Source organism: Armigeres subalbatus, chromosome 3 (genome assembly GCF_024139115.2).
Source record: "Armigeres subalbatus isolate Guangzhou_Male chromosome 3, GZ_Asu_2, whole genome shotgun sequence".
Lineage (NCBI taxonomy): Eukaryota > Metazoa > Arthropoda > Insecta > Diptera > Culicidae > Armigeres > Armigeres subalbatus.
The window spans coordinates 177,112,971-177,139,217 of NC_085141.1; the positions used below are offsets into that span (position 1 = coordinate 177,112,971).

At 41.9% G+C, this 26,247-nt stretch overlaps 2 protein-coding genes across 2 annotated transcripts; both read right to left on the minus strand.

Moving 5' to 3' along the window:
* Nucleotides 1-6,440: 6,440 nt before the first annotated feature.
* On the minus strand, nucleotides 6,441-10,964 carry LOC134227102 (GPALPP motifs-containing protein 1). The gene is made up of 3 exons (XM_062708371.1): nucleotides 10,799-10,964; nucleotides 7,138-8,402; nucleotides 6,441-6,950 (listed from the first exon to the last, which is right to left on the minus strand). Exons 2-3 carry the CDS (start codon nucleotides 8,392-8,394, stop codon nucleotides 6,795-6,797), a joined length of 1,413 nt encoding a protein of 470 aa, XP_062564355.1. The 5' UTR covers nucleotides 8,395-8,402; nucleotides 10,799-10,964; the 3' UTR covers nucleotides 6,441-6,794.
* Nucleotides 8,427-10,721, minus strand: LOC134227103 (phosphatidate cytidylyltransferase, mitochondrial). Its single transcript, XM_062708372.1, has one exon. It carries the CDS (start codon nucleotides 10,554-10,556, stop codon nucleotides 9,546-9,548), a length of 1,011 nt encoding a protein of 336 aa, XP_062564356.1. The 5' UTR covers nucleotides 10,557-10,721; the 3' UTR covers nucleotides 8,427-9,545.
* Nucleotides 10,965-26,247: the final 15,283 nt, after the last annotated feature.

A 26,247-nucleotide genomic window follows, 5' to 3' on the forward strand; every position in this document is an offset into this window, starting at 1 on the left:
TTACTAGAATAGTCAAGTTGAAGGTATGGCATAGAAATGGGGAAACGGTATGGAAGTCCATTTCCAGTTCTACCGATTGCTAGAACATGAAAAATATAGAGAAAGATATAAAGTAGGAAAATGGAACAGACCTGGGACCGAACCCATGACCTCCTGCGTATGAGGCAGAAGCAGTAGCCATATGACTACCAAGCCCGTTGCGATAATAGGCAGTATACTGTCGTTATACGCATAACTGTCCCATGTATATAGGGAATGGCAGCAAATATGGGACTAATATGAGTATAACGGAAATATATGTTCTGCCACAAAATCTTAGACCCCCTTCCCCCTAAAATCTGTGACGTCACGCCGTACCATGGACTTAACGGAATTAACCACGGGCGTCTTCTTTTTCTTCGATTCTTCTTCTTATCGGTTGGAAAAGTGACATCCGCTGCGGGTCGATGAATATTTCAGTGAACTAGAAGCATTTTAGTTCACCTGGATGTTTTCTTCGTACTAAAAAACGACGCGTGACGTCATCGTGGTTTAGTCCATACGACCCAAGTGATTCGCATTGAACGTGTTCAGAAACAGTTCATCCGTTTCGCTCTTCGGCACCTACCGTGGAATGATCCAATGCACTTACCTGACTATAGAGCCCGATGTCAACTAATCGACCTGAAACTACTCTCAACTAGACGACTCAACTTCAAAAGACTTCCTACGCCCTGATCAGGAGCATTCCTCGTTTCATCCGGGAGCTCTCAGGTTGCTGGATAATTACAGTACTGCAACGTTATCTCAAGTTAATTGCATCGTGAATGAAAATAATCGCTTGCTGGATCTGTGCTTCGTCGGCGGTCGTTACACCGCTCCATTTATTTCCACTGCACCTGTTCCTTTGGTCAAGGCTTCCCCTCACCATCCATCTCTTGTAATCGGAGTTGAAAATGATGACGTCCGTGACTATGTTGGTACTTCAACGGCTGTGTTATATGTTTTTCGCAAGGCGAATTATTGCAGTATTGCCGAAGTGCTGTCTAACTTGGATTGGCAGAGTATCCTCGACCCGGCCGAAGCAAATATCGCTGCACAGACTTTTTCTCATGTCTTGGCATTTGTCATTGACAGACATGTTCCAAAGAAGATTGCCCATACCGACTCTAAGGTTCCGTGGATGACAAACGACCTTCGTTCGTTGAAAAGGACAAAAAAGGCCGTCCTGAAAAGGTTCACAAGGTTCCGCACCCTTCCCTTGAAGCACCATTATGCTAGGCTGAACAACGAATACAAACGGTTAAATCGTTTCTATTTTAAACGTTACCAGCGGAGGATACAGCAACGGCTTAAAACCCATCCGAAATCCTTTTGGAACTACGTAAACGAGCAGCGTAAGGAAGTAGGTCTCCCATCGTTCATGGTCTACAATGGAGACATGGCTTCAACTCAACAAGAGATTTGTAACCTATTCTCGGCCAAGTTTGCTAGCATGTTTGTCAATGAGCGCCTCTCCAATGACTCCATAACCAGCGCAGCGGGTAATGTACCCTTAACGAATCAAACGCTAAACGCTGTCGATGCAAGTACAGATGCCATAGCGAGAGCAGCCACGGGGCTAAAAACGTCGTACAAATCGGGACCTGACGGTGTTCCGTCGGTTTTCCTAAAAACGAACATTTCCTGCCTTCTGGACCCACTTCATCGAATCTTCCAGCTCTCCTTCTCTAATGGTGTATTTCCGTCCTGCTGGAAGACAGCTGAAATGTTTCCTGTGTACAAAAAGGGAAGCAAGCGCGATATAAATAATTATCGAGGAATCACGTCGCTATGCGCTGTATCGAAGTTGTTTGAGCTGGTCGTCATGGATTCTCTAAATGGTCACTGTAAACATTATATCAGTACCGATCAACATGGCTTTATGGAAAAACGTTCTACATGTACGAATCTACTGTGTCTTACATCATACGTTACAGACAGTATGCTTGCTTGTAATCAAACAGATGTAATTTATACGGATCTAACTGCAGCATTTGATAAGTTGAACCACAGCATTGCGATCACCAAGCTTGACAGATTGGGAATTGGAGGCAGCCTACTTGCATGGTTTGGTTCGTACCTTACTGAGCGCCAGCTGACAGTTGCTCTAAGCGATTGTCGCTCGGAAAGCTTCTTTGCGATGTCTGGCATACCGCAGGGTAGTCATCTGGGACCGTTGATATTCCTTCTCTACTTCAACGACGTGCATCTAGTTCTAAAAGGACCGCGATTATCATTTGCAGATGATCTTAAAATGTTTTTGCGCATATGCTCAATAGCCGATTGTCACTTACTACAAGACCAGATCGATGCTTTCGCTCATTGGTGCGATCTAAATCGACTTGTAGTTAACCCGAAAAGTGCTCGATCATAACTTTTTCTCGGAAGAAACAACCGATTACCTTCAACTACTGCCTGTTCGGAACGACTATTGAAAGAGTGCACTGTGTGAAAGATCTCGGTGTTCTATTGGACTCCAAACTGACATACTCGGATCACATTTCATATGTTGTTGATAGAGCATCCAGGTCTCTTGGATTTGTGATCAAAGTGACAAAGACTTTCACAGACATCTACTGTTTGAAAACACTGTATTGCTCTCTCGTGCGATCTACGTTAGAATACTGCTCTGCGGTCTGGAGTCCAAACTATAATAATGGTGTCGAACGCATCGAATCCGTTCAACGTCGATTTATACGGTACGCACTCCGCAACCTTCCCTGGAGAGATCCGCTACGACTTCCTCGCTACGAGAGCCGTTGTCAGCTGATCAGCTTAGAACCTCTGTGTATCCGAAAAGATGTATGCAGAGCATTAACCGTCGCCGATATTTTGCAAGGAAGAATAGATTGTGACACTCTTCTGCGGCAAATAAACATCAACGCACAACCCCGACAACTGCGGAGTAACCTAATGCTAAGACCACAGAGAACAGACGTTGAAGCTGCACTCACTATGTTGTGATAAGTTTTTACTGTTCATTTTGAAATTACTTTGGAATGTCGTCGTTATCCCGTGCAGAATCAGCGCTGGCGTCATCAAAAAATGCCACTGTGCGCTAGTGTCGTTATGCATGCAAGAGGATACCAGCGCCATCCTTTTGTCAAAAAGAGATTGTGAGTTGCAATATCTACGTCTATGGCATTAATGTTCGGTTTGTTTGTTTACACATGTTTTGCAAGAAATTTTGTTCGAGTCTCCATGTCTGCTCTATGTGCTAAGACTTCCTTTTCGTCGCACAAACTATGGGCTGCGTAGTGCTCTCCATGGTTTGCAGTGTGTCTTCAATAGAGTGGCGTCGGTGTTTGATTTCCACTTGACACGAGATGTCCTCCGCCGGTTCTTCACATCATTTTTTACCGACCAGAACAATTGACGCACATAGACTATAGTTAATATATTTGTGATTGTATTGTATTTTAATCCCTGACAATGTTTTTAATGTAGTGATGTGATATTGTATATATATTTTAAACCATCATTGGGGCTGTATCAAGTCTGTTGATGTAATAAATAATAAATAAATAAATAAACAAAAGACTTTTAGTGTATGACATCATCAAGAATAACATAGACTGTCCGGACTTGCTCGTGAATGTTGACAGTTGAGCACACCTAGCCATAGTCTACGTCACGCTGATTTACTCGCTGTCCCCTGCTATCCCAATCCACCGAACAACGTATACGTATCACAACAGTATCACAACAGATTCAATCACAACAGATCAACAAACTGGTCGCAGTGATGAAGATACCCAGGAAGGAATAACGCAGTAGCGTAGCCACGGGGGTGTTGTCAAAAAACCTTGTGACAAAATTCAAGAGCTGCGGGATTTTTAAAATTTTTGGGCCTCAACTTGGTCGAGTCGAGTCAAGTACGAGACACAGAAGACGACCTTACAGTTGAGGTCGAAATGGGGAAGGGTCATTTGGCCGAAACCCATTCGGCCGAATGCCACTAGGCAGAAAGTTGTTTGGCCGAAAGTCATTTGGCCGAACAGACCGTTAGGCCGAAAGTCATTTGGCCGAAAGAGTCGTTTGGCCGAAAGGGTCGTTTGGTCGAAAGGGTCATTTGGCGGAAAGGATCGTTTGGCAGAAAGGGTCGAAGAGAGACGTCTCAGACGTCAGACGTCAAAAATAAGGAATTATTTCTCACTTCTCACTGCCAAAAAAGAGGAGCGCGAAGTTACTAGTGAGACGTCTCACTACTCATTTTGCAGTTTTTACTTCTGACAGCGAGAAGTGTCAAATGAGTAGTGAGGAGTGAGACGTCTCACTTCTCACTGTGAAAAGTGAGTAGTTCGAAGTGGGTTGTAAGACATCTTACTACTCATTTCACGTTTCTCATTTTTTACACTGAGAAGAGAAAAATGAAGAGTGAGAAGTGAGACGCTCTTTTCTCAATCCTAATTTCTCACTTTTCAAATGACCTATTCGGCCAAATGACCCTTTCGGCCAAACGTTTCAGCCTAATGACCCTTTCGGCCTAGTTACCCTTTCGGCCAAATAATCCTTCCGGCCAAACTACTCTTTCGGCCAAATGACCCTTTCGGCCAAATGACTTTCGGCCTGATGGGTTTCAGCCTAGTGGTTTGTTCGGCCTAGTGGCATTCGGCTAAATAGCTTTCGGCCTAACGACCCTTCCCCCATTATAAAATGTAGTTTTAATTATTTCCATGAATATGGTTGGCGCATGTGAATAAATGTCAAATCTAATCAATTCACTGTCCTTTTTGATCGAAATTGGTTTAAATGACTAAAAGTAGCCTCACACCTCGGGAACCTTGTCAATTGATTTTGTTCCCATGTGCTTCCAAAAAGGTGGGACTCGTGCAATTTTGTTGCGAAAAGTCAATCAAATCCTGGCCAATTTATAGGCTGGTTTACAGCTCGGCCTCTCGGAGATTTCCGCCGGATTGTATTTTTTATTCGGGACAAAGCTTTAATTTTCTACGGAATTCCATAAATCCCGCCCACACATATGGAAGCGAAATTTGCAGACAAGCTGATCTTTGAAGTAGCCTTGTAGGGACAGAAATCCGAACAAATTTTTCCTCAATTTGAAACGTTGCCCTCGATTTTGTTCAGCTGATTTATAAATTATTTTTTAATGCCGTCGTTTTTTTTACAATGGAAGATTTCGAAATATTCAGAAAGACTTTGAATGTTTCTTAATGTTTCGAAAAGAATCAATGATTGAAAAATATGTGGTGAAGCTGATTTTTGCAAGGAAAAAAAATCGAAAATGATCTCAATCTGTAAACTGTTTATTGTTTATTGTCTTTAGTTTGCCCCAGCGCTTCATTTTATTGACCTTGAGACATGGCCTGAGTTTCAGGTTATACTTGCCTACTAAGTTACCGATTCCGTTAAATCCACTGATGAATTTGGCCAAATTTGAATGCCTTCGGAATAAGCAGAAAAAAGTCAGCCAAAAAACTGTATTAAAAAATCTCCAGTTGTCACCTGGTCATTAACTGTTAATAAACCATAAGACAAGTCGATCCATGCAAAATATATAACGGCATAGATAGCAATCTTTTAAAAGCAACATTAATGACGTAACATCGCACACTTTTTCTATGGGTTTTGTCCATTTTATTTGTGTTTGGTTTTAGATTGCTGTTGAATTTGTTTGAATAATATTTTGAAGCTTTTTGGATAAATTAATGAAAAAATGGCACAAATCAATGATTTTTTAGTTTACGCGGTGCCCACGCGGAAGATCTCATAGAACTCTTTTAGAACGACTATTCTCTCTGTCTTGGAGTACGGCTCTTTCTGCTGAGCAGCTGAGTGTCACCTAATAAAATTGGAACGAATTCAATATCGCTGTTTGGCTGTATGCATTCTTCCATGTTAGAATCCACCTTTGTCTTCCTTGTTAGATTCCACCTCGAGTTAACATCATCAACGACATTTCCTCCATTGAACATGATCTGTCCATGAAACATGCAATTCAAGGAATACCAGATCATCTTTGAATTCTTTTCATTCCCCTATTTTTTTTTTGAAAAATATGAACATTTCAATTGCAACAACAGATATTTCACTGATGATTCTCGAATCAACGAATCCACTGGCTTCGGTGTTTTCAACGAAAATTCGACAACCTATCTATCGAGGGCTGTAACAGTTGCGTAAGATTTATGTCCCTCTTTTATCGTCTATCATTATCTATTGAGAAAGATTTTTGCATACCCTGGTCCCGTATATAAAAATGACATAGACTAGCGTGCAACAATTAAAGGGGTTACCTTCTACACTCGGCGAACAAAATGATATCGCGCATCCTGTTCAACAGGCCGAAACTCTTTGATGAGTCTTTTGTCGATGAGAAAGACATTATCACTGCGGGGAATAATTTGCTTTTTAGATGTTTTCTAGTGCAGGATTTCGTTCAATAAAAAGGACAATAATTCGGAATTACTAAAACTTTGTAATCTAATATTATTGATAGTTGAACCACTAGATAGGAAATTTATCGAAAGTAAAATCAATGGCTTACATAAAATGGGCATATTCACAACAATTCATTATTGAATTGGTTTCACTTATTGGTGAAAATGTGAAAGGTGTCGTTAATGACACAAATAGATGCACCTCAAGTCGGCTTGTTTCACAGTGCTTGCTTAAAATGAAGAAAAAAAAACTAAAATTTGAACAACTAATAAAACTAACATTAATGTTATCTATGCGACCGATCTGAACTACCATCCGGCGTACCGATAGACTGCCATTATGGCAGTTCCGACGATAGATACCTACTTGGCTTATAAATATTTGGATGCCCCACTTGAAAATCGCGTATCCAGGAGCTGAGCTTTTTTGAAGATGGCCTTCTTCTGCGCTTCGTCGAATCGGTTCGCATGCAGATCAATGTTTCGATCGAACGGTCTACGCGTGGGCTCATCGTACTCCTTCTGTTTCTGTAATTAAAATGAAAATGAAACCATGAGACAATCGAGGCGGAATTCAGTTTGCCGATAGACAGCTCATCGTAGTAGTAGGCTCATGTAAAATTTAACAGAATATAAGGTTTTAGAAAACACCTGCAATAAGTGGCAATAAATCTTTATAATCGATAATATCTTCTGGCTTTCATATCGTACATACCTTTTCATCCTTAGCTTTTTTCTGATGTATCTCAAGCAACGATTTGTCCCGCTTATGTTTTTTCTTGTGGCGCTTAATCATCTCTTCCTGTTGTTGGTCGCGTTCAGCGGCTTTTCGACGCTCGTCCTCCCCTTCGCGATCGCGGGAATCTTTCGTTGAACGGCCCGACGTCTTTTTGCGCTCCCTATCAGTCGGTGTGTCAGTCCACACTGAGCGGTCACCTATTTCCAGTTTTTCGCGCGTGCGAAACTGCCTAGCGCCTAGGCCCATGTCGCTGACTTTCCTTATATCGGGCAATTCGACCATCCAATCCTCTCTAGATTGTGTGGTGGCTGTTTTCGAATCATAACGATCACTGTCCAGATGTCGAAGTTTCATTTCGAGGGCTCTCTGTTCCAGTTCCAGTTGAGATCGCGAACTGGAAGCACCAGGCATGGGACCGATAAAATCATCATCCTCCGCATCAGATTGTTCCTCTTCGGAAAACGGTGAAAGCTCCGATTCTGAGCTGACATTTGTTTCCGCTAGTGGTGGTAAATCTACCGGCAGTGCTGGTCCAATTACTCGAGTGCTCTCTTCTTCTTTAGGATTACTTTTTATTAGATGCGGAGGAAGTGCTGGACCAATCATATCACTGTCATCTTCAGCTACCGAATTTGTTTCCTTGTTTGGCTGTTGATTTACAGCAGGAGGGAGAGCTGGACCAAAATAATCTGCCGCAATATCTTCTTTTTCAATAGTTTCTTCTTGCGAAGACAGTGAAGACACCGATATATCTAACACTTTACTAGATTCTATTTTGGAAGGTTCCACTGCATTTGAATTAGCTGGTTTCAAATCTACACTTTCGGAATCTCGGCTGTTATTCTTGGTTTCCACACTAGACTCATCTCTGGATCTAGATTTTCCTCTGCTTGAACGGGGAGACTTTCTGGATCTGCTGCGTGATCGTGATCTACTACGATGATTTCGGCGATCTCTTTCTCTGCGTTTCCGACGATCTCTACTGCGACTACGACTTCTGCTTCTGCTACGATGACTACGACTTCTCTCTAAACTACTCCTTCGTCGGTCACGCCCTCGATCGCGATCACGATCTCGTTCGCGTTCCCGACTACGGCGATTCCTGCTGGAGGCAGCCGAACGACTGGATCGGGAGGATGAGGAATGTTTCTCCATACTCTCCGATTTGTAACGGGTCGATGTAGTTTTGAAGCGTATCCCCGAATCTGAATCTGTTGTTTCTGAATCCGACATGTTGTATTCTGGAAGAAATAATAAAATAAAAATATGTAGAAAAAATGGATAGCCGCTTTTTATAGTGAAATAAATGTCTAAATACATATTTAAGAAAACTGTTTTCAATTTGGGCCGTTCACAGATTACGTAACGCAAAATTGGGCGATTTTATACCCCCACTCTTCCTCTTTCAACACCTTTGTATGCAGGAAAAACATATTTATATGGACCATAACGCTTAGACTGATCCTCTCTCTCACCTAATCTTCTTTTTCTAGGGCTCTATATTCCCACTGGAACTTAGTCTGCTTTTCAATTTAGTATCCTACAAGCATTTCCTCAGTTATAAATTGAAAACTTTTCTTTTTTCTATGCTCGTACACGTAAAGAAAAAAACTTAGAAGTTATGGCAAAAAAACATTCGAAAATACTAATAAACTTTATTATGCAGCCTAATGAATGATCACATACAGGGCTGGATTTTGCCGGAAGGGGGCCCCGGGGCCGACAGCTTGTGGGGGCCCCAAAATGTTGGTTTTGGTACATAAGATTTGTGGGGGACCGGGGCCACGCCCTCCCCCCCCCTTATAAATCCGGCCCTGATCACATATCAAAAAGTTAATATCATTCATAAGTTAATAAAAAGTATAAGTTTTAAAATGTGTGTGGGTAATGCAATGTATAAGTTTTGACGTAGGATTACGTCCTTCGGGAAGATAGGGCGGTCCTTTTGTTTTCTTGTACATATCGTTAAGCCCATGCTCTGACAAAAAAGTATTAGGAATCTTAATAATAAATAACATTACATTTTTTTACGTATATCTAATCAGACTTTTCTACTTTGCCTTTTTGTGCTAAACATTGGGATTTTTATACGATAATTGGCAGCATGAATACGTCTTGATGTGATATTTAGACAAAGAAACTTGTTGTATTTTAAATTCCAATAAACATAAATGGCATAGAATTTTATTGGTACTGTTATGAAAAAGATAAGGATCGATTTGACCTCACAATCCTGAATTAGTTTCCAATACTCCGGAATGCTGCGTCATTTACGTTCGTTTCAATACGATTTATTCAAACTTAAACAATACCAGTACTTATTTGACTAGCATCGAAACGTTGAGCCTAAATGCGTTATTTTAATGAGGTACACGTTTGCTGTTTCACATGTTAAATGTCTTTAACGCCTTGGCCCAACTGTATCTGACAGATTTTGTTGCACCGGCTGACGGTATGTTTTTGATTGACTGCTTGACACTACTTTGCCAAACAATCGCTCTCAAACACTGGCCGACTATCTCCCGATAGTTTGATGATTTGGAAACACTTGTCAGAATGTCTTCGGTGTCCTGTCGGTAGCGACCCTTTGTTTGCTTGTTTACAATTCGTCGTATTGGCCACTTTGGAAGTTGATTAAGATGGTAAAGTATAGTTTTCTCCGAATGGTCTTGAATGCAAATAGAATTATCGCTGTTTTTCGCGGGAAGAATAAGGACGTTGTCCAAATGGTTCAAGGTAGTTGAGTAAAGATTTCGAAAATTCTCCAATTGCGGACGTACGATATTGTTGACTTTGTCCTTGTTTTCGCCAAATATCATCCGAAAATCTCCTGCATAACTTAGGTTTGTGATTGCTCGGTATAGCTCAAATTCAGTAAACTTTTCTGGTAACAACAATAATGCTGCATGGACCGCTGCTCGAAGATTGGTATCAATCGCATTCTGGATTTTAGAACCACTTGCAGGTCGAATTATTTCGACAGGTTTGTGGAGTCGTCCGGCTAAATATAGGTTCGACCAACTGGTGAGATCGTCTAAAAGATCCTTTGTACAAACAACTCCATACTTAATCATAACATCCTCCTCCGGAATCGGAATCAGCGTATTGAAGAAAACCTTAGCACCGAACGATTCTTGATATTTGGCAACGAAGTTGCTTCCCAGGTGCTTTAATCCAGAATAATCTTCTGGATTACGCTCCAGGTTACTTGCATGCCACCGATGGGCATTATCGACCGTGAAGATTAAATCAATCATGTTCCTTTTCTTCTGAACCGCATCCTGTCCGAGCTGTTGTTTCACACCAGAACCGTAAGCAAAGCTGAACGTAATGTTCGGAGGAAACCGGGATAAAATCCGATAGAACATCGGAGCCGTATTGCCTTTGGTGAGCATTCTTCAGTGTAGCCTATTTATCACCGTTGTTCATTATCTTCCTAATCACGAATTTAACACAAAATTATACTATATTCATTCGTTTTTGCCCGCAAATTATTAAAAATATCGATCACTGCCTCGTAAATACACGCGTTGTTTTGGACCGATGAAAAACAAACGATCTGTCAAAACTTTGCTCTAAAATTTGCTTGTGCCAGTAGGAAAATTTAACAGTTTACCAACTATTTTTGGAGACTTACCTTGCTTCCCGGTAATATTTGATAAGAAGTCAAAAGTAATGCAGTATTTTGTTCACAATTTATCTCTTCTAGAAAACAATTTTCGGCACCAAAATGCAAAAAAGAAAAAGATAACGATCATCAAAAGCGCAAATGTTTTGTTTGGAAAGAAAAAAGGTTTTGAGGTTACATCGAGTTTATTGACAGTAGCTGTCAAAATAAAAATCGATACAAAGTGTCGAGGAACGGGGGAAAGGACGTCAGTCCACACGGAGAAAAATAAAAAAGTTATTCTGCTTTTCATTTAAATCCTTAAAGATCCTTAAGGATTTTAATTGAGTGACGTTTAGCACACGCACACTAAGGCTGTGAACCATTCCACCGATTCGTTTAACTTTTAGTTAAAATTTGACAGTTTGATGGTTATTTCGCCGTGGTTAAAAATAACCCTGCTCCGGAGCATGGTTAGATTTGACAGTTCGATAGTTAAACTCTGGGACGGGACTTGCAAAGAGGAAAAAATGTAACTTCAGCTGCTGCCAGTCAACTGCTGTCACGAACTGTCAGGTGCAGCCAGCAGCTTTTTGTGTGAAAGTATTGGTATCTCGAATAAAATTTTCCGCATGATTTTTGTTTTACGAAGACTTTTTCACTTTAACGAGTATTCCAAATCATCCGTTTAGCTTATTAATAATCAGTTATAAACGTGTGTTTTGTTCCCGGTATAAAAACCCTTATGAAAATGAATTAAATAATTCGTGAATTGGATACACTTTTATTGTGCTCAGAAGAGTGCACCCGGGGCTTAGGTGAAACAGTCAAGGAAACAGTTGAAACTCGATGGTCAACTGTGATGAAAAGAAGAACAAGTGTCAAAACAAGAGAAAAGAAGCAGCGTCTTTGCAGGTCTCGTCTCAGGTTAAACTTTGTTCGCGAGAAAATTGGCGCCAAATCCATTTCGTTCCGAATAACTATCAATCTGTCAAAACTCAAATGGATCGGCTTCGGAGTAAAATTTTAACCACGATGGGAAAATAACCATCGAAGTGTCCAATTTTAACTCAAAGTTAAACGAATCGGTGGAATGGTTCACAGCCTAAATATAGAGCTTGCTGACGTTAATCATCTTTCTCTTTCAAGTGCATAGGCAGAATAGGATTTGTTTTCATCGGGAAACGTTTCCCGATGAAAACAAATCCTATCCTTCCCATGCGCTTGAAAGCGAAAGATGATTATACGTCAGCAACCCTTATTGTTTCGCGGATATTTTTTTTTTGCGGATATATCTATTTTATAGCGGTGGATTAAATTTTTTCTAGGTGGTTGATTGGCCGCACCGATGGCGCTTCCATTGGTTCTGCTTGATGTTTGCTCACTATCGCCACCTGGTTGCCGCTTGGCCACGTACATTATTAGCTAGACTTTCAGCCCTGGGCTGGCTCGTCACGTAAAAAAAGGAAAGTTAATGCTTTCCAGTTAACAGATTATAAATTCTCTACCAATCAAGTAGATCTGGAACTTTTCTACACTCCAGGCTATAGTGCTAATGCCTCTTTTTCTGTTTGGCAGTATCATCTCTCTGTATCTGTCAGCGACTTGGAAACATAGCAGATGACACGTGAAACGCCACTTGTATTAGTTTGAACCAGCACGCCACCTAAGCCATGTGGACTTGCATCGGCGATGACAGATGTTTGATCTTCTAACTTAAAAAACCCTATACAGTGAACGTTCGCTAATTGGGTTTTTCTAGTTGGGGCGCTTTTTAGTTGGGGATTCGCTAATTGGGGCGAAACCAAGGGGTGGGACGCTAAGCACAATGTTCCAAGCACACATTTTAAAGATTTTACTCATAAGTGTGGCACCGCGTGGCACACACTGTGGCACACTTTTGACATTTGAATGATCAGAATAAAAAATTCTGGCAACATTGCCAATTTTTTGTTTTGACTTATAAAACGAGTGTAGCGTGACGTCACCTGACGTGATACAAGGGCAAAATTTACACTCTTTCGACCGCGTTAAAATACGAGTGAATTCACACGGGGGCAATGTTTACATTTATTCATATGGAGCATGGGGACAACATAAATAAAGGAAAGGAAGAAAAAAGGTAGTGTAGATATTTGCCTTTTTGTTTCAATGCTTGAGGAGACTATTCGAAAATCACAAAACAGTAGATCATGCAAATCACTGATTTTCTTGAAAGAAAATCGTTTTTTCAAAAGTGCTGTGCTGTTGTTCAACAAACAATAGACAACATATAAAATTGTCGCATTGGAGAAGCTCGAAATGATCCTTCCAATTGGGGACTGACGTACCGCCAAAACTGGCAGTTTTCAATTCCCTCCCTCTGTCACAATTTTTGCATGAATCATCTGAAAATTTTGTATGGATCGTTACACTTCAGGCAACCCCCTCCTCCCACCAAGCGTCACGTAATTTATGGATCTTCCTGTGTCCTTTTGAGCCTAGAGGCCTTGATAAGAGAAACGCGGATAGAAAATATGGCTCTGCCAACACTGCAGCCAAACTTCTTCATGTAAGAACAACACATGAAAAGGAAGAAATGGTTTATCCAGGTAAATTTTTACACACCTCTATTTAATGTGTTCACATCACATGACAATAAAATCCAAAAGCAAAAACAAAGCAATTGCGTTTCATAACCTATCATTGATTTGCATATATTATTGATAACAAATGTAAAATGCATTAAAATTTGTTCATTCATAAATGGCATTAAATCGAATTTAGCCGTTTTCAGTATTTGAGCCGATGTTTTGGTTGCTTGACAGGTCTCTTGCTCGATTGGCTGCTGTATTTTGACGGTTCGATTGGCGGCTTATGCCAATCCGCGTTTCTCTTATCAAGGCCTCTATTTGAGCCTATATTTTTTGCCACTGCCAAATCATTGGGATAAAATAAATACTGATACAGAACGGGAGTTTTGGTAATTTCTTCTGTTGTCTAGCAGCGGTACACCATATTTTCTATCAATTTGTTACCGTTGCGTTCTAATGCGTGCAAAAGCTTAAGGAAACACCACATAAATGATCGCTGTTTTCGTTCCAATCCGGCGTCTTATATCTGTTGGTTGGGACACTTTGAAATCCCATCGTTAAGCCCACTTGCTGGTCGCTAGTGTTGCCAGATATTTCTGACTAGGAATGGGCGATACCGATACGATATATCGGGAATCGATATTTTCGCTCCGATTAATCGATATTTCGTATCGATTTTTTTAAGTTCGATATTTGACTGTATCGATTTTTTCTAGCGGATATCGGATTTCGATTTTTTGAATTCCAAAAATATAGCACATTAGGCACAATCTGTTAAAAACTGCGAAACAGCGAAACTTTGATGTGCGATTCGATGACCTGAAATGAAAAATCTAAACTAACCCTGTTTTTTTTTTTTTTTTGCTCGTGCTTTTAATTTTTCGGGCGTATCGATATATCGGAATATCGATGTTTCAACGCCGATATTTTTCGACAATAAAAACATCGATTCGGTAGTATCGATATTTTTCCGAAAAACGCCCATTCCTATTTCTGACTCAACATGACAATGTGCCATACATAAGGTGAGGCACAAGTTATGGCACACTGTGGCACCAAGAATTACAAGAAGTGTGATGAACACAAATTAAATTGTGCTCAGCGTCCCACCCCTTGGGCGAAACCCAATTAAAAAGCAGCTAAACGTCAGAATGTGATGTCAAAAACGCGTTGACGTTTTGTTTCCGTGTTTGGCGGGATCGATATTTTCTGGCGCGTTAAATTTTCCTTTGTTCAATGCAAAAAGTAAACAACATTGACGCTTGTCAAAACGCCCCAATTAGCGAACGGCGTTCGCTAGTTGGGGTGAGGTCGTGCCCCAATTAGCGAACGATCACTGTATATAGATTATAATCTTTGGACTTTGAATGGGTGGCCAATTTCTGTTTTATGGCATTATTATTTATTTATTTAGTTTACATCTAAACAGATGGCATGAAACGGGTTAATATGATATAAATGGAACTCAAAATCCGTTACACGTATTTTTTACTATTCTATTCTTTTACTATGGAACTTTTCTACACTCCAGGCTATAGTGCTAATGCCTCTTTTTCTGTTTGGCAGTATCATCTCTCTGTATCTGTCAGCGACTTGGAAACATAGCAGATGACACGTGAAACGCCACTTGTATTAGTTTGAACCAGCACGCCACCTAAGCCATGTGGACTTGCATCGGCGATGACAGATGTTTGATCTTCTAACTTAAAAAACCCTATATATAGATTATAATCTTTGGACTTTGAATGGGTGGCCAATTTCTGTTTTATGGCATTATTATTTATTTATTTAGTTTACATCTAAACAGATGGCATGAAACGGGTTAATATGATATGAATGGAACTCAAAATCCGTTACACGTATTTTTTACTATTCCCAGTTATAAATTACATATTTTTCCTCAAACTTAGTAACTAAGATTATAGTTTAATCATTTATGATTTATTCAAGTAATAATTTATCAGAAATCTACCTTTTTCAGTCTCGCATCGTGTTTCTCAATAGTACTGCATTCTACCCCAACGCCATCCAGATACCAATAAATGTATACTTTCACAGTTGGCCAGAATTTCATCCATTTTTCGTTGAAAAATCCCTGAAGCTGCACGGTATACAGTATGCCGTGTGGGGCTGATACAAGCACAAACGGTACAGCCCACGGTATGTGATAAACGTCACAATATTTCTTGATTCTTCTTCTAATTCGAATAGGAAGACTGCATCCTTAACTTCAAGGACGATCCAAACCTTTCCTCTTTCTATTTTCACCAAACCTCGTCAATAACTGGCATATGATGCCTTTCGCGAATAACGGCTTGATTGACACGGCGCAAATCAACACATAGGCGAATGGTACCGTTTGCTTTGTTGGTGACCACCAGTGGTGACACTCAGGCTGCTGTACCTTCTTTCGGTTCGATTATGTCCCTGCGTAGCAATTCATCAAGCTTCTGATCCCCGCTCCTTCTAGAGGAATGGGGATTTGTCTTAGCGGCTGGAATACTGGAGTGAATGATGGGTCTATCTAAATTCGTACCTTAGTCGCGGTTGTTAACATCCGTAACTCGGTTCGACTCCAATCCAATTTTCAGGATTGGACGGCTTCGAAGTAGTATCGCCAAGCAGGTTATACGCTGTCCATCCTTCTTCTTCTTCTTCTTCTTCTTCTTGGCAATACATCCCCACACTGGGACAGAGCCGCCTCGCAGCTTAGAGTTCATTAAGCACTTCCACAGTTGTTAACTGCGAGGTTTCTAAGCCAGGTTACCATTTTTGCATTCGTATATCATGAGGCTAACACGATGATACTTTTATGCCCAGGGAAGTCGAGACAATTTTCAATCCGAAAATTGCCTAGACCGGCACCGGGAATCGAACCCAGTCACCCTCAGCATGGTCTTGCTTTGTAGCCGCGCGTCTTACCTCATGCTCGCTCATTCCAGTTCGAGACAGCAACACGTACGGACGTGTTTTTTGCTCGCGCAGTGTTTTTTCTCGTTCGGTCACGAATTCGCTGTTTACGTTTTTCGCTTGTCGCGTTGGCGTTATTTTCTCCCGGACCCGTCATGGGAGACTCGGTGGCCGATTCGGTCGCTGGAAAAGTGCCTAAGCGCACTGCTCTTGGAGGCACGGGTAACCCCTCCAAGCAGCTTTTGCAGAGCAACGTGTTCTCTCCATTGCCACTTGATGACGCCGGCAATCCGCCGAAAAAGAGGAAGAAGCAGCAATCGCAGCTGCCGCAGGTGCAACCGGAGCGGAAGGAGAAGTGCCCGCCCGTGTTTGTCAAGGGCGATCCACCGGATTTGCGCCCAAAGATTCGCCAGCTGATCGCTAAAAGGCTGAAATGTACTTTTCGGCTCTGCAGCGAGGGCGTGAAAGTGATGCCGGCAAACAAGGACCATCATCAATCCGTCGTGGAGTTCCTCGAGGTCCACAAGTATGAGTACTACACTCATGACCACCCCGGCACGAAGCCGCTAAAGGCTTTGCTGCGAGGACTCCACGACATGAAGGAAGAGGAGCTAAAAGCTGAGCTCGAAAGTTGCGGATTGAAACCTGTGGCCGTGCACAAGATCGCTCGTCACGACAAGACGAGGAGATATCGCGATCAGCTTTACCTGGTCCACCTGGAGCACGGCTCCACCTCGTGGAAGGACCTGAAGCTGGTCGGCGTTATAAATTACACCGTCGTTGACTGGGAGCGATATCGGCCAGTGCACCGCGACGTCACGCAGTGCACCAACTGCTTCAATTTCGGGAACGGCACCAGGAACTGCCGCATGAAGCCGCGCTGCAACAAGTGTGGCAAACCCCATCTGACTGATGAGTGCGACAAAATGGAGGTGGCCGATCCCAAGTGCGCCAACTGTGGCGACAAACATCGGGCCACCACAAAGGGCTGTCCAAAGCGAGCCGAGTTCCTGGAAATCCGGAAGAAGGCTTCCACCAGGACCATGCCGAAGAAGAACCGTGTTCCTGTAATCAACGAGGTGAACTTTCCAGCCATCCCGGCTCCCCGTCGTGTGATTCCAATACTCACAAGCGCACAAGCGACTGGCAGCGGCAGCTGCATCGGTCCAAGCTCCAACATCGTCGGCACCATCCACCAGCGAATGGCCCCCGCTCCCTCCTCCTGGGTTCCATCGGCAGTCGGAGAACGAAGCCGTCCCACCGGAAGAATCTGCTCCGCTGTACACTCCGGAGCAACTGATGCCGATCTTCGCGCAGCTCGCCACTCGGCTGCGCGGCTGCAAAACCCGCTTCGACCAGGTCTTCACTCTTGGCATGTTCATCATCGAAAATGGCTGCTAGGGTGGGCCTGGTCAACTGGAACGCTTGCTCGCTAAAGAGCAAAATAATTGAGCTGAAGGATTTCCTTGAGGAGAAGGAAATAGACGTGGCGTTCATCACCGAAACGCACCTAAAACCGGAGGAGAACATCAACATCCCGGACTTCCGCATCGTGCGGCTCGACCGGCCGACCAGGGGAGGTGGTGTGGCCATCGCTCTTTGCTACAACATCAACTGTCGTCTGCTTCCAAGCTTCCAGCTCAGTGTCATCGAGGCCATCGGTGTTGAAATCACCACTTCGGTCGGCACAATCGCGCTCATCGCGGCGTACTGTCCAACGCAAGCCAAAGCCGGCGATGGATCATCGGCTGCCCTTTCGGAGGGACATCGTCAAGCTGACGCGGAGGCAAGGCCAGTATATCATTGCCGGCGACTTGAATGCCAAACATCCAGCCTAAGGCAACAGTCGCGGCAATAGAAACGGCACCATCTGGAGCAACGACATGGAGGAAGGCCACTACACTATCTTGAGCCCGGATTCCCCAACTCGGCTGAGTCGATCCGGTGTCCACGCAACCCTCGACCTCTACATAACAAACCTGAGTGACCACGTCTCGCAGCCAGTTGTCTACCAGGAGCTCAGTTCGGATCACTATCCGGTGGTGGCGGAACTGGGCTCCTCGGTCAATCGGCACCAGCAGTTACGGCGGAACTACCACCGAGTGAACTGGCAGCGGTTTCAGCAGTGCGTCGACAACTCCGTCGATTACGAGGTGCGTCCGGAGACGCCGGAAAGTATCGACCGCCAGCTGTGCGCCATCGAAGAGGCAATCTCGGTGGCCAGAGAGCAGCATGTCCCGATGGCTCGGCAGGTAAGCAACTCCTTAAACATCGATACACTCACCAAAGATTTGATTCGATTGCGGAATGTCACTCGCAGGCAGTTTCAGCGTACTGGACTGCCTGAGCTTAAGGCACGCTGCAATCGAATCACAAAAATTATCAAGGCCAGAATGGTGGACCTCAAAAATAACGACTTCTCGAATAAGATCCGCACTCTCCCAGATTATGCTAAGCCGTTCTGGAAAATGACCAAAATTCTAAAATCCAAACCTCGGCCCATTCCACCTTTGATCCCGCTAGACAATAATGGCTCTAAGGATCGCTTGATAACTCCTGCAGAGAAGGTCGCTGAAATAGGTCGTCACTTCGTCAGCTCACCCAATCTTGGGCAGAGCATCGTCAGTCCACACGAAGCAGCCGTCAACGAGCATGCTAACAACATCCATTTGATTCCCAACGACTTCTCGGAGGAGTTGGAGATCTCAGCTGACGAATTGACGGCCTATATCAAATCGTCGAAGAACATGAAGGCCCCAGGCTTCGACAGCATCCTGAATCTCGAGCTCAAACACATGAGTGCTCCGTTCTTTGAGCACCTCTCTTCTTCTTCTTCTTCTTCTTCTTCTTCTTATTGGCATTACGTCCCCACACTGGGACAGAGCCGCCTCGCAGCTTAGTGTTCATTAAGCACTTCCACAGTTATTAACTGCGAGGTTTCTAAGCCAGGTTACCATTTTTGCATTCGTATATCATGAGGCTAACACGATGATACTTTTATGCCCAGGGAAGTCGAAACAATTTCCAATCCGAAAATTGCCTAGACCGGCACCGGGAATCGAACCCAGCCACCCTCAGCATGGTCTTGCTTTGTAGCCGCGCGTCTTACCACACGGCTAAGGAGGGCCCCATGAGCACCTCTCGCTGATCTTTAATCAGTGTCTCCGGCTCAGCTACTTCCCATCGTCCTGGAAGTCAGCGAAAGTCATTCCCATCCGGAAGCCTGGGAAGGATCCTTCCTCCCCCAAAAGTTATCGACCCAACAGCTTTCTCTCAGGGTTATCCAAGCTATTCAAAAAAGCTATTCATCATCGGTGACTTGAGTCTGCCGAAAATCTCAACATCTTGCTCGAGGAACAGTTTGGTTTCCGACGCGGTCGGTCAACTGTACACCAACTGACTCGAGTTACCAACGTCCTCAGACGGAACAAGTTTGTCTCAAAAACATCCGCCATGGCCTTACTCGATGTCGAGAAGGCATTTGACAATGCACAGTGGGCCACGTCGTGGAATAAGGAGGAAAAAAATATTTTCACCATAATGATTATTTTTTAGGATCAAAGTGTCTTCAACAAAGTCAAAGCTTATTATTTAAGCTTTATTTTGAAGTTTGTTGCAATAGGGTGGCCCCACTACATTTCGAGATAAAATTTTTAACTTCTACATTTCTAATTTTAGCATTGTACGATGTTCTAGAAAGTTATTCCTTATTTAATTTTGAGGCACTTTGCTGAAGAAACCATTTTTGTACGTCATTTGTATCATTTGTTATGATAATTTTAAATAATTATGTTAGGGTGACCCTAAAAAATCAATATTTTGATTGTAACTTTTTAGATTTAATTTTCATCGAAGTAACGTCTTCTACAATGCTTGAGAGCATAAAAAAATGCACGTTTTGATTACACAACCCAGCGAATACATTGGTGGAGTGCAGAGACATCATTGTTTTTCTTGAAAAATCCGCCATTTTCAAATGCTTGTATTTTTGAATGGGGGAAAAGGGGGATCCATTTCTCCCTGGGTTAGACAGAGGAAGGGCTAAGGATTGCTCTGCATATTTTGGTATTGGAGAATTTCAGGGAATTTGAGGTTTTTCCATCATTTAAAAAAATGGCTTTATGTACGAGGAAATCAAAATCATCAGTTCTAGAAGTGTTATAAAACCGAAAATTCCGCCCAATTCGTCAAAAATAAAATGTTTATAGTAATCATAACTGTAGGGTTTTTTAGGGTTATTTATTTATTATTATTATTTTAATTACACATCTCTTCGTTCCTACAATAACCTCCTTATATATTTCCAGCGCATCTTCACTCAATATACCGATTGGTAGGATAACATGTTCAATAATATCAACGCTTATCAACGTGACAACTTCACTGAACAGACCGTAATCGTAGGTTGTTTACATCAGTCGTTCAATCGATTTTACTTTTAAATCGCTAGGGTGATACGGAAGATTAGGTTTTTCGAGCGTATTTTTTTATTTAATTTTTATCTAGATATATTTTAGGGTTCAAAAATTCTATTTTTCTTCACACCGATCACTCAATTCTGTCCCATGTTCTGAGTGTCCTCCGCGAATTGATTTAGCACGAGCCGTTTAAATTAGCTTGGGAATTAGTATGGGCAAAGTGAAGGAGCCCTAAAGAATTATCACTTGGATAATCGTTCGAATATTTAGTAATCGATTTTAATTTATGTTGTAGTTCTTTGGAGCTTATCGCGAAACTACTTCACAGGCAACATTGCTGCTCCTGGCGCGAAAGATAGCACTGACAAAATCAGGCTACTATGTTGTACTGCACGTATCAGTGATGCGCTTCGAGAAGTTCAATAATCATAACCAAAGATCCGCAAGCTGGATTAAAACCGATAACTAATTATTGGAACGATCGCATCAACATGCGATTTTGGCCATGTGGGTTCTTTTTTCGCCAGCGCTGTATGTGGAAGCGCCATAATCAGTAGGATGGAAAATCCACTTCCCCATACTAATTCCCATGCAACTTTGAAACGGCTCGTGCTAAATCAGTTGTTATCCAATTTCGCTCAAATTCGCGGAGGACACTCAGAACATGGGACAGAATTGAGTGATCGGTGTGAAGAAAAATCGAATTTTTGAACCACCCTAATAATAGATAAAAGTAGAATAAAAAAAACTACGCTCGAAAAACCTAATTTCCCATACCACCCCAACGATTTTAAAGTAAAATCGATTGAACAAATGATGTAAACAACCTACGATTAAGGTCTGTTCAGTGAATTTGTCACGTTGATAAGCGTTGATATTATTGAACATGTTATTCTACCAATCGGTATATTGAGTGAAGATGCGCTGGAAATATATAAGGAAGTTATGATTACTATAAACATTTTGTTTTTGACGAATTGGGCGGAATTTTCGATTTTATAACACTTCTAGAACTGATGATTTTGATTTCCTCGTACATAAAGCCATTTTTTTAAATGATAGAAAAACCTCAAATTCCCTCAAATTCACCAATACCAAAATATGCAGAGCAATCCTTAGCCCTTCCTCTGTCTAACCCAGGGAAAAATGGATCCCCCTCTTTCCCCCATTCAAAAATACATGCATTTGAAAACAACGGATTTTTTCAAGAAAAACAGTGATATCTCTGCAATCCACCAATGAATTTACTTGGTTATGTAACCAAAACGTGCATTTTTTTATGCTCTAAAACTTTGTAGAAGACCTCAATTCGATAAAAATTAAAACTAAAAAGTAACAATCAAAATATTAATTTTTTAGGGTCACCCTAACATAATTATTTAAAATTATCATAACAAATGATACAAACGACGTACAAAAATGGTTTCTTCAGCAAAGTGCCTCAAAATTAAATAAGGAACAACTTTCTAGAACATCGTACAATGCTAAAATTAGAAATATAGAAGTTAAAAATTTTATTTCGAAATGTAGTGGGGCCACCCTATTGCAACAAACTTCAAAATAAAGCTTAAATAATAAGCTTTGACTTTGCTGAAGACACTTTGATCCTAAAATATTATCATTATGTTGAAAATAATTTTTTCCTCCTAATTTTACGACGTGGCCCAGTGTGCAATGTATGGCATGATGGCCTGGTGTACAAACTACAACGCTACAATCTTCCCAGCTACCTGGTGAAAATCATCAACAATCACCTGTCGGCAAGGACATTCCGGGTCTCAATCAGCGGAGCGAGTTCCAATGCGCACAACATCGTCGCAGGCGTCCCCCAGGGTAGTATCCTCGGGCCCCTGCTTTTCAATTTGTTCACCTCCGACATGCCAGAACCTCCAGAAGGCGGCATTCTGTCTCTGTTCGCAGATGACACCTCCATCGTCTACAACGGTAGAGTGATCAGAGCGCTAGTGGCAAAACTCCAACGAGGCCTGGATGCCCTGACAGAGTACCTCACCAGCTGGAAGATCTGTATCAACGCGGCGAAGACCCAGGTCATCCTTTTCCCCCACTCTAAGTCCCCTAAACTTGTTCCGCCTGGGGACTGTAAAATCATCCTCAATGGCACGACTGTGGAATGGGCCAATGAGGCCGACTACCTTGGCTTGACCCTCGACAGCAAGCTTATTTTCAGGCAACAGGTTGACAAAACGGTGACAAAGTGTAACGTCTTGTTGAAACTACTGTACCCTTTGATCAACCGCCGGTCGTCATTGTCCCTGAAAAATAAGCTTGCTGTCTACAAGCAAATCATCCTCCCTGTGATCGAATATGGCATGCCGGTCTGGGAGAGCTGCGCTAAAACCCACCACCTCAAACTTCAACGGGTCCAAAACAAATTCCTGAGGATGATGCTCAACACCCCTCCCAGGACAAGAACATCCGAGGTTCACCGTCTGGCCGGAATAAAAACCTTACATGAACGCTTTGGTGAGTGTAAAGAAAAGTTTAGGGTCCGTTGCTTGCACTCGGACCAACAAATTTTATCAAATTTTTATTGTAAATATTAGTGTACATAGTAGTTAGGTTATCAAATTTTAAAAAACACACCAGCGCCTCCTGAAGGCCGTCATGATACATTATATTTTAATTAATTAAATAGAAACATAATAATAATACATAATAATAATAATAATAATTAAAATTGAAGTTGGAGGGCCAAGCCGGCCGATCACTGTACATGTTAAAAATATTTGTAGAACAAAAAATGTGTAAATAAAGAAGAATTTTACTACTACTACTACTGCGCGTCTTACCTCACGGCTAAGGAGGGCCCCGCTGTCCATCCTTAATGACCAGAAATTCCGCATTGATGTATCTTCTTCCGAGTTTGATTCCCGCTTGAAAGGTTCCCAAAATAGTGAATGATTCACTTGATGCGTATATGCTTTGAATATCTTACTACTGCCACGTTCACATTTTGAAACAACAATCTCTGTGCTGTTGTGCCTTTAATTTCTCCCAGGCACCCGATGTGACCAAGTTCACGTCTGATCCAGAATCGACGAACATGTCGATCTTCACTTCCCCAATAGAGATGTCGTGAAATCCCGATTAATCGATTATTAACTAATCGATTATTCTCGATTCTTGTCGATTGTTGAATCGATTAATCGTTGGATAGTAATCGATTCAAAATCAATCGATTATCATAACGATGAATCGATTAATCGAAGTAATCAATTAATTAGCGGCATCCTTATGATGTCGTAAAATCCTGATTAATCGATTAGTAACTAATCGATTACCCTCGATTCCTCTCGATTATTATATCGATTAATCGTTGGGTAATAATCGATTCAAAATTAATCGATTATCACAACGATGAATCGATTAATCGAAGTAATCGATTAATTTGCGACATCTCTATTCCCCAATCGTGCAACCGAATACATTTGTATTACTTCCCGTGTAGAAGGTATAGTCAACTCGATAGTCAACTTTTCTTCCAGGTGCGATGGGACATCGGCTGCTATACCGGCTGCCGTGTCGGTTGCGGTGAATCATATAAATATGGTCGGGGTTCAGTCAAATCGCACCAAGCGCCAATGAAAAATTACTCATTTTCTAGCACAAATTTTCGTGTAGCAGATCCAATTAATCACAAATCATATCAGCTATACTGCCGCTAACCGCAAGTCGAGCACATCTGTATATGGGCCTGCATATACAGATGTGCTCGACTTGCGGTTAGCGGCAGTATACCTCTATCCTATGATTGGGTTATTAGGCCCTACCTCATTTATGGTTGCAAACGATAGTGCATCGGTCAAGATTACTTGAAACGATGTTATAAAAATTCTGGTAAAAGTCTAAATCAGTAAAAATTATAGACACTATAGGTTCCATAGACGAACTGAGGCGAAGGCGAGTGTAGCCAAACGAACTGTCAGTTAGTTTAAATTCCAAAGAGAGTCCTTCGCAGGGCAAAAAGATGACCTGGACACAGACAAACAGACATAACACATTGAACATTCACTCATCGAATTAATCGTCGTTCAAACACTAACGACATCTGTTGATTTCAGTTAGTTAGGCAAATCACGAACCAGATGGCGGTAGTGAGCAAATGTCAAATTAGAGCAAATCTGATGCGAGCGCCATTAGTGATTGATTGGCCAACTAATGATTATTTGAATTGACCAGTAAATCGGTGAACGAGGGAAATTAAACAAGTGTTATGTCTGTTTGTCTGTGACCTGGATATGTCATCCATCACATGCAAAACAAATCCCTATATCCTTGCTCAAACTAGACGCCGGTGTAGCGAAAGCGAAAGGATTCCGGCGCTCCTTCCTTATAACTTCAACACGTTCTGCACCTTGCAAAATTCATTGAATCTTGACTCTGTTCCACTTTTCCCGATCTTGTGCTCCTGTTTTTGAATCCGAACACGTTCGAGCGATTCCACGAGTGCCTCAATATCATATAGCGACTGATTCTTCTCAAAAATCTTCCGACGCAGTACATGGGAAATACAACCTTCAACAAACACTCCGAGCAGCTCACATGTTCCACATATATCACAGAAACTTATATATGACCAGATTCAGTCACAATCAAGTTGCTGCAACCAGATTCACTTGACTTGTGCTGCGTGGGACATTAGAGTGGCCCAGCTAGGGCTTCCAATTTTCCCGGGAATCAAATTCCCGGGAAACGGGAAATAAAATCGAAATTCCCCGGGATTTCCCGGGATCCCGGGATTTTAAAATAAAAAACCCCAAAAATCGGATTCGTTAAAGAATGTTTTCAAAATCCTCAAAATTACCCGAATTTTAAACATTATTTTCTGGCAAAAAAAAATCGGAGAGGGGGAGACAAAATAGTTTTTAAATATTTGTATCGGCCTTATTTAGAATTATTATCATAAATACATTTTGGAGCTCAGATTATTTCGCCTTTTAGGCGACTGTTTGAAAATCGATTTTTCTGCTGCGTCTAAAATGTAAATACATTACAAAAGTAAGAAACTAGCCTATTTATTTTCATATCCCGGGAATCGGGAATCCCGGGAAATTTCATTTCCCGGGAATTCCTTCCCGAGAATGGAAGCCCTAGGCCCAGCCTAGTATGGGGAGAAAAAAAAGTCGTCGGATTCTACGGGGCACCCCCCAGGATTTTGCCTTTGGGTAAGAAAATCATTCTCTGAAAATTTCAGCCTGATCGGTTATTGCATAAGCTGGCGCAATTGATTTGAAGTTAATATGGGGGTTTCAGCCAAAATATATGGGAAAATACACCTCTGTTACTATTTCGTACAGGAAATTGGATGGAAAAGCCCGATTGAGCCCAGATTTGCAGGAAATGAAGTTAACATGCCAATGAACAATTCGACATAAAATTCTACTATGATTAAATAAACTTTAAATTAGTTTTTAGCTGATTTATTTGGAGTTTGGTTGAGCACTTTGAAATTCATTAATTGTCTTGAAAACAAGCGCATGTAATCGAAGGTAGCTGCGATATGTGTTTTGGCGCGCGTGCAGTTACTTATATTTCAGTGCGCGCGAAATCACGCATC